General features: G+C 34.7%; 1 protein-coding gene across 5 annotated transcripts in view; it reads left to right on the top strand.

Moving 5' to 3' along the window:
- Positions 1 to 4,622, top strand: part of LOC136857228 (1-acyl-sn-glycerol-3-phosphate acyltransferase gamma) — a 128,598-nt gene extending 123,976 nt beyond the window's left edge. For all 5 annotated transcript variants that reach the window (XM_067135707.2, XM_067135703.2, XM_067135705.2 and 2 more), the window contains exon 8: positions 3,279 to 4,622. In XM_067135707.2, the coding sequence (XP_066991808.2) occupies positions 3,279 to 3,463 (185 nt within the window). In that variant the 3' untranslated portion in view covers positions 3,464 to 4,622. The remainder of the gene's footprint in view (positions 1 to 3,278) is intronic.
- The last annotated feature ends 4,528 nt before the right edge of the window (positions 4,623 to 9,150 follow it).

The following is a 9,150-nucleotide window of genomic DNA, read 5'->3' as shown; positions in this document are numbered from 1 at the left end:
CCCGGGACTATACATTTCCTCCACAGTAATTGGGACCCATACATTTACCCTCGATCGGAATGGAAATAACATAGCTTGTGACCGCATGTGATGTTGAGCATAAATATCTGCCTGTTCTACTACCATCTTTACGAACATGACAGTAAAAAAACAACTGAAACTGATATAAGCAGTTCTTTGCATCATTCTGAGGCCCATAATCTACCATAAACATGTCCCTTTGCCCTCTGTAATTATTCATGTCTTTCCACACAAACCCACCATCAATAACATTATGGACGATAATTTCTCACGTACCCCCTGCGGGTGGGGGACGCACATGTAGAATACACCCACGGTCTCCCCTGCCTGTCATAAGGGGCGACCAAGGGCTGACTGAATTAGAACCATGAAACTAATTTTGAATCGAACCATCACGCGGGGAACACCATAGGTTGCCTGTACTTGCGAGTAGTACCACTAAATTCGGTACGAAATAGGTTTGTGATTAGTAGCAGTAAAAGCCTGGCCTGGTGGATTCCAGTACCCGTGCGTCGTACCCATGTGTGCAACACCGCGGGTCTAGGCGTAGCCTGTGAGTTGTGCCACTATATGAGCAGCACCGTGGGTCTGCGTTGCCTGTGATTAGTACCCACTATGTGAGGAACACCACGGGAATACCGGCGCCCGTGTTTAGTACACCTATGTGGGGGAACCTTCTCGGTTTGCGTTGACTCCGAGTTGGGCCATTGTGTGAGACGCACCATAGGTCTGCGTTACTTGTACGTATTGCAATACTTGTGAGTAGTACCATCTTTTGTGGAACACCGCGAGTCTTCGCTACTTCTGATTAATACTCCAACATGACACATACCATGGTTCTATTTTACTCGCGACATGTACCATTCTGTGGGGCCTTAGACGTGGATTTTGCACCCCCTTTAGACACCAAGCATCATTGTGCTTTATAAGTGGTTCCTTGGTCGGTAATAATGTTATTTTCGATCTGTATTGAGTCCGATCCACTGGTTTTTGTTTGTTTGTTTTGTGTTTTGTTGAGTTCCTGTCCATCCATTCATTCTTCATGCCATATTTTATTTTTATTTTGGTCAGTGGATGCCTTTGCAATTTTTGTTCTTTCATTTCGTACGCCGATGACCTTTGATGTTAGGCCCCTTAAAACGACAAGCATCAGCATCAATTTCTCACGTATCAAAAGCAACATCAGTGTCATCATTCGGTACAATATCGTTCATTTTTGAATTTGCGGTCACCAGAAAATGTTTAGCTGCCATGATATCAACAACAGAACGTGTTGCTTTTTCAGATGCGATATACATAATAAAAAACTCGATAGGTATACACACCAAATAGAAGATCAATGCTTCTTATCTTACATCATTTGTAATAGTTCAAGAACTATTCGCTAGATAGAAGCACAAAGCAGAAGCTATTACGTGGGTGCATTGTACGTCACTCCATGACAGAGGGCGTTGGGAGTCGGCGTGCAGTGTACGGCACTCCACGTTGAGTTGTTAATGCTTCAGAGAGATATGGCGCATTCCTTTGGACAATACTCATCGTAGAAACATTCAAAATAGAAATTTTGCACAACACGAGCATCACACAAAGACAGGTTTGACAGTTACATTTCTGGGTGGGAATGTCACTCCAGAAAGAAATGTCGTTAACATTACTGAAGATTTCACATGTTGGCAATAAGTTTGCGACAAACCACGCACAGTAACAGATCATTTTTCCAAAAACTGGAGCTTGCAATTGTTTATGAATTAATGCATGGATTTTTATTGCATCACATCTAGTCATTATATCGCTTTGCTATGCAATGAGTGTAGAACAGTTGTTTTAAATTTAATTTACCAGGCAGAACAGTAATAGATGAAAAAGGGCAATGAAATTTTAAAATACATTGAACAAAACCATTGGTGTAGTAATCGTCACTGGACAAAAGTAAATAAATGAAACAAAAATCCCACACTTCATCGGGATTTGAACACGGGACGCAAAAATGTGAAGCCGCAGAGAAAGCCACTGGGTCGGTCCAACTTGCTACACGCTAATAGGCACATAAAGCACGTCGGAAATTTTGACAGTCATTTTCTCGGAAATGGTAGTGTGTCTATGGATAAGCTGAAACGTGTTCACTTATTTCGACCCCTCTTTAACTGAGCGAAGTTTCTGGCAAAGTGGGTTGTTATACTTGGCAGGTTCCCCTTGTGAGCCATCAATATTAATTATTGGTTATTACTAGAAATGTTTGAAGCCAGTTGCATTAGTACAACCGCAGGTAACCACGATGACCTCTCTTAACCTGGCACTAGGTTAATTTGGCTTTTTTTAATAAACAGCACTCCATGTGAATTGTCCCATAACTGCTTCCTGACTTTCCATCATATTATATACATCATGGTGATGTGGACTTTATGGTTTTTTATTTTATTTTTTAAATTTTAACATAGGCCTAAGTGTTGGCAATACTGCATCGTTTTTAAAAGAGTTGTTTGTTAATTGTTAATCCAGTAGTTTTTTTTTGCTAGTTGCTTTACGTCACACCAACACAGATAGGTCTTATAGCGACGGTGGGACAGGAATGGCCTAGGAATGGGAAGGAAGCGGCCGTGGACTTAAGGTACAGCCCCAGCATTTGCCTGGTGTGAAAATGGAAAACCACGGAAAACCATCTTCAGGGCTGCCAACAGTGGGGTTCGAACCCATTATCTCCCAGATGCGAGCTCACAGCTGCATGCTCCTAACCGCACGGCCAGCTCGCCCGGTAAATCCAGTAGTAATTAGTTCTTCGATGTACTGTATTATATTAATATACAAGCAATTAGAATTAAAGAATTAAACATCATAGGATTTTTTCTGAAATTTTGCCAAACATAAAAGGACCAAGGAATCAGCAGATGATAATTCATCTGCCAGTGTCAGAGCTTCAACAATATTGCTACAGAATATGAGTATTTCAAGGGCATCAGAAAGCTAGTGCTAGAGGTGATGCAAAAGAGCATGGGTAGTTTTGAAATTGCAGTCCCCCAAGCATGTTGATAGATGAGAAAGCAGCAGCTTGATTTACACTTTGGTTAAAACATATTTTCAACACATCAGAACTAATTTGAAAAAAAAGACACAGCATAATGATGTTGACATTTTAGTAGACAAATAATTTACTTTTAAGATCCGTGATTGTTCGGACGCTATTATAATATTATCTAGTACTTAGTATAGAGGCAACTTTATCTTAATTAATGTTGATTAATGGTATTTCTTTGTTGCAGTTTTTGTATTGCTGTCAAAAATGATTGGCATGACAAAGATCAGTAAAGCTTCTTCGTATGGTAAAACTACTGCAACACCAGCAAGTTCACCAGCATCTACACCAGCCACCACACCGACCACTGACCGGAAGCCTGCTGGTTCAAACTCTGTTGGTGAAACTATTAACCAGAAACCTGCTGACTAAAACAAATTTATTGCACGGCAGCTGAGACTGTGTTATGGACGTTACAGAGTTACTGCCAATTTGCAACTGTTTCTTGGCACATATCTCTGATTGTATGTCTTTATTTTAAGTACTGTGTTGAAGCTGAAAGATGGTGTTGAAGAGGAGACAGTAATGTACTTCAGGTTAATCATTATAGGGAGAAATCAGTTTTTGTTGAACCTGTATATGATAAAGGAAGTTTAGATTTCAATATTACTTTTTGTATTTCATGGATTAATTATTACCAAAGAAAGGTATGTTAATGACCAGAGGTCATGAATTGACTGAACATGTGTTTTGTTGATATTGTTAGAATTGCCTTTATTGTTTAAAAAAAAGTTTGAAATAGTCCAGATGTGTTCTAGTGATCAGCAAAGGTTCCAACATGGGTCTTCATTGAAACTCCGTATCTTTTTCTTTCTTTAATGTATAGTTGTTTTGTTTGTTTTCATTTGTTTTAGTTGTCCTTGCCAACATACGTATGAGTATATTCTTAAATATACCAGGCTATTATTTTATTTTTGGAATTGGGAGTATAAAATGAAGATCAGAAAAATGCCTGGTAGAAGTGACCTATTTTTCACACATTGGTTACTGATATAGAGTATAGCATAATTTCTATTGTTTGTTGTAGGCATATAGTCATTCTAGAATTTAAAAATAAATCAATCAGAACTGTCATAAACTCCATGATGCTATATATTTGCATTTAAAATTAATTATATTCTGGATATGTAGCCTGTGTACGTAGTTGGTTCACTGAACGTCTCTACACTGCAGTTGCATATTAGACTGGTAATTTTCTTTCCCCGTTGTTTACTTTTGTTATTTCAAGTCTTTCCTGAACTTGTGGACAAGAAGTTTGCTGTCACAATATCACATATTCTTTCTCTAAAATCTTTTATTTGGAGGCTGTTTCATTGTTTTGCCTCTCAAACAATAATTACATCATTTAACTTAATTCTGCAGATATTAACTGGTACAGGTGGGAAAGAAGGAAAACTGAGCTCATGTATGGGTACTGTATATTAGTACAAGTAAGAATTCATAAAATTGTGTTCAACCCATTGTAGCACAGAAAGTGATCTATATTCAGATTACTTGGGACCATTTCTAATAAACCTTTGTGTATGACAAACTATATTTTTTGAACACCTTTTACAATGATTGAAATGTTTATGCACATGATACAGTAAAAGTAATTTAATCTGCTAGTCATTTGTTATAGATTAACTTAAAGAATGTGCATAACATAATTCAAACTAGTATGCTTATAGATTCTTCATTATTTTATGTTCTGTATATTATGCCATACCTAATTATGACATACTTGCTGGAAATTTTGTGTCCTCAAGAAAGTAATGACATGCAAATTAGATACAACCATGGTATAGACGGTCAGTGTTCTGCCATCTTTGAAGTATTTTTATTCTGCGAGTAAAGTCTGTATGAGTATACAGTAAGCAACCTGCTTTTAAAGGCATGTAATCTTGGCTAGAGAGAATATCCTGGCAGAAATGGAATATGTTCTTCAGCACAAATACTGACACAAACAACATAATTCATGTGAACTGCAGTCTCATTTTAAGACTCTCGTTTGGTGGATATCATCTGATCAGTCTCTTCAATAATACAATTTTCATTTGATTACCAGACCTAAATCACATTAAACAAGTACTTTAAAAGAAAGGGCTTGGTTCAGGATTTCTTTTCAAACGCAGCTGTGTAAAATAGGTATTAAGTGATTGATGTAGTCAATATTTTTTTTCTCATAGTGGTCTTATTCATAGTTTTGGATTTCTTATACTACAGACTATTTGATACAGTCTCTCTACCTAAAAGAGGTTACATTGTTAGGGTGTAGAGTTTTGTTCAGTCTATAGAGCCTTTTTCTAGCAGTAAAATTTTGTAAATGTGCTGATGTCTAACCCCTATGGCATTGTCACTCATTTTTATGATTTAACCTGAAACTTTTCTTCACTTTATTCAATCAGCTGAGAAAACTAATTGAAGTTATTTTCTTATATATTTGTAACTGTTCCTAATCATCATTGATTAGAACATTCTCCTTTTGAAAGAGAGGTTTAATATGGATCTGTTATCATCATTAGAACAGCTATAATAAGAAATTTATTGCTGTATTGACAATAAGTTCCTTTCATATTTTATTTTTAAAAAAAAGGAAAACGGATACATTAAATGATCTTTACTGCTGTTGGAAGTTACCGATGGAAATGCAAACTAGCAAACCCTTAATCATCATTTTAAATCTCAATTTTGATATGTTTTCCCCAGAGAGACTAATACAGCTGACAAGATTCCCCTTCCTTTTCCAGGCCACAAATGTTAATGTGTGGATGATGCTTAAGTCCATGTATGGAATCTTGTGGCCATTGCTTGCTGAGTATTAGTTCGTTCAACTATCGCCTAGCTGACCAGAATATCAATAACAAAACATTGCAAACTACTTAATTCAGTATATTGCTACATTAAAATAAATTATACTTGCCACACTGTAGAAATTCCTGCTAGTTTTAGTAAATTTATTTAATACCGGTAATACAGAAGACAGTCATGAGTCTAATTTGTTGTATGGCTGGTTTTGATATACTAGTAGTATCTCTAAATACATGTATGTTATAACTACTGTATGTTCCAGAGCGGCTCCATATATACAGGATCTGAATAATAATAATAATAATAATAATAATAATAATAATAATAATAAAGTTCTCTGCCTCAGTACTTAATTTTACTGTTGGCTTTTTTCCTGTCATTTCATACTTATAATGTATAGACATTTTCTTAGTATGCTTTTCTGGTTTTTTCTGTTTGTTTAGTTTTTTTACACTTGGGATAAATATACAATTATCTCTTTTTCGCTCAAAAATTAGAACTTAAACCTATCTATCAAAATTCATAACCAAAGCATTGTTTTGATCAAGCAATTTTCTGCATCATTACACTTTCCCCATCGTCCTTCCCAGAATTCTCCTCATTGAAGTGAATGTTAATTAGGCATCACTGTTTAAAACATCTACCTCACCATTCAACTTTGTTGCTAGAAACAAGCAACTTTAGGAGTTTATGACTACAGTAGTAGTAGTAGCACAGCCTGCATACAATTATTTTTCATTCATAAACAACAGCTACAAATAGTTTGCTTCACCCGTAACACTATAGATGCCTCATCTTGCTAATTTCATATATCTGTCTCTGACAGATTAATGCTCTCCTATTCTTCGGAATACTCTATTCACGGACCTGGGTCAGAGGATCAACATTTTCGGGCTATTTCCTGTTCTCTCCAATGATGAAATTTAGTATATGTCCTTTTTGAATTATAAGTATTTCAAGTTATCTCTTTTGTAACATATATGAGGTGACTTAAAGTTCAGCTTAATTTATTTTTCATGCGAGTTATCTTATTGTTTTCAAAAGCAGCAAGGTTCTGATTCCTGGGAACCTATCTTAATCTCGCAATTTAAAATCATAAAGGAAATCTGTGTATATTGTAGTTGGAGAAAAACTTTACTGTTGTCATTGTCACAAAAAGAAATAAGTTGTTTGATATGTAATATTAATACCAATGTAATATAAAAGAGAGAACTTTTTAAGTATTTTTTTATCAATACACTGTCAAAAAGTTGTGTTGAAGTATGACTTTGTTTCCAAAGTTGCATTTCTGTTCTTTATAAAATTCAAGAGAATTACTTTAAAAGTTTTGAAGAGATTTAGTCTAATATGTATGCCATGAATCCATTTCTCATCTTTAATAATGCAATATTATAGTAGTGGCAGAAAAGGGATATTTCAATTAATGACCAGAACCATTTTAAAAAGCTTTCCTGGAGCAGCTATTGTCATGAAAACACATTGAAATAATCTCTTTAACAACACTGTATACATTTTTCTTATTTATTTTAATTTGCTGTTCTGTCCTCTTAATATTATTTTATATCCATTACAAGTTCTGTATCGTGTATACAGAGCACAGTGCGAAGCATATTCAAATATACAGTAATTTCATTTAAATTCAACCTGTTTTCATTCATGTAGCAATTTACACAGCAGTTCTTTCCTACCTCTATTCTTTTTGCATGCAATGGTTATAGTTTTTCCAATACTTTCCGGTCTAATAATATTTATAGCTTATCATACAGCTGTGTAACGTGGACTGAAGACTTTACGAATATAATGCTTTGTGAAAAACTGTGTTCTGTTGTAAAGTTTCTCCTTATGTTTATTATGAAAGATGCCCCAAAAGATTAACTGGAAATATTTAACATTTCACCTCTGCTAGCAATTAGAAATGTACTTTCTGCATGAGGCTGGACTGTACCATACAAATAATTCCTTGATTTCATTTAGAGTGCTAGGAATAGCGACCATCTAACAAAATGTTTGTTAACATAGTTATTTTTCACCAAAATTGTAACTGAAATATTACATTCCTTGAAGGAATTATTGATGTTTCAACATAATATGCATGTAGTTTGTGACAGTATCTGTAATATTTTGTTTTAATTTGTCATGATATTATAGAACACTAGACAAAAGTCTTTCCAGTAATTCTCAAGGTTTGAGTGTGAGCTGCAGTCCACTTTGTGAAGAGAAATAAGTTGTGTACTCTAATGTGTGCTCAGAAACCTCTTAATATTATTACCTTGTGTACTGATGGCACAATTTTTAAAAAAGTCAGGGGTGATGGTAGCTCATAAGGGGGGGGGAACGCTTAGTTAATGTTCATAGAAGCAGATGTATAAGTATTTGCATTATTTAGAAACTCCTCATTTTGATACATATTTGTCTTTTTTTTTTACACTGGTTCTATAATTTTGGACCTCTAAATTGAATGATTCAGATATTTAAAGTAAAGGTGAGAATAATTAGAAATGTCATCAGTATTACAGACAAGATCATTTACCCTTCTTTTGACTAAACCAAATTCAGATTTGATAAATACTGTAACAAAGAAAATTACAGAATTAAAGAAATAATGAAGTTATAACAATTATATATTTCTGGGGTGTAAGATATGAATGGGTATGCAATGTACAAATAAATTGCAAATTTCTATCAATTTAAGGAACACTTCTGATTTTAAGAATTTATTGTTTATAAATATTTGCTCTTTTTTATCATTGTATAAATGACTGCAGTTGTAAGAAACCTATAACGCACATATATTTATGGCCACGATGAGTTAAAAGGTGTCAGTTATATTGTGATTTAATGATCCCAATTAAGTCTTCAGTTCTCAAATGAGAAAGGTGTTACCATTATCTTTCTTTCTGTGACTTTCTTTAAGAAAAGGAAGTAAACTTCGCATTTTTAAATTATAATTGTAGAACTTTTTGTTCTAATTATCGAAAATCTGTACAGAGAACATGAGTATCCATGTGTTGTAACTGTACCTATGGATTTTGCTGCAATTTTGTTTTCACATTACAGTTGAACCTGAATTGTACGTATATCAAGGTGAAGAGCAGATTTTAGGCATAGTTAAGAGTTGCCTACAAATCGGGTTTGGATATGTTATATAATTATTTTTTTAAATTTCTGTTTTCAGGAATAATATTAAAGACTTGCAATATTATTAATCAGCATTCTTGATTTTTGCAAGGTGAGGTATAAGCAGTTCCTTAATCTCCAGCTGTTTGTTT

The sequence above is a fragment of the Anabrus simplex genome, chromosome 1 (genome assembly GCF_040414725.1).
Source record: "Anabrus simplex isolate iqAnaSimp1 chromosome 1, ASM4041472v1, whole genome shotgun sequence".
In the NCBI taxonomy this organism is placed as follows: domain Eukaryota; kingdom Metazoa; phylum Arthropoda; class Insecta; order Orthoptera; family Tettigoniidae; genus Anabrus; species Anabrus simplex.
The sequence above is the reverse complement of the archived record's forward strand: the minus strand, read 5'-3'. Positions and strand labels throughout refer to the sequence as shown.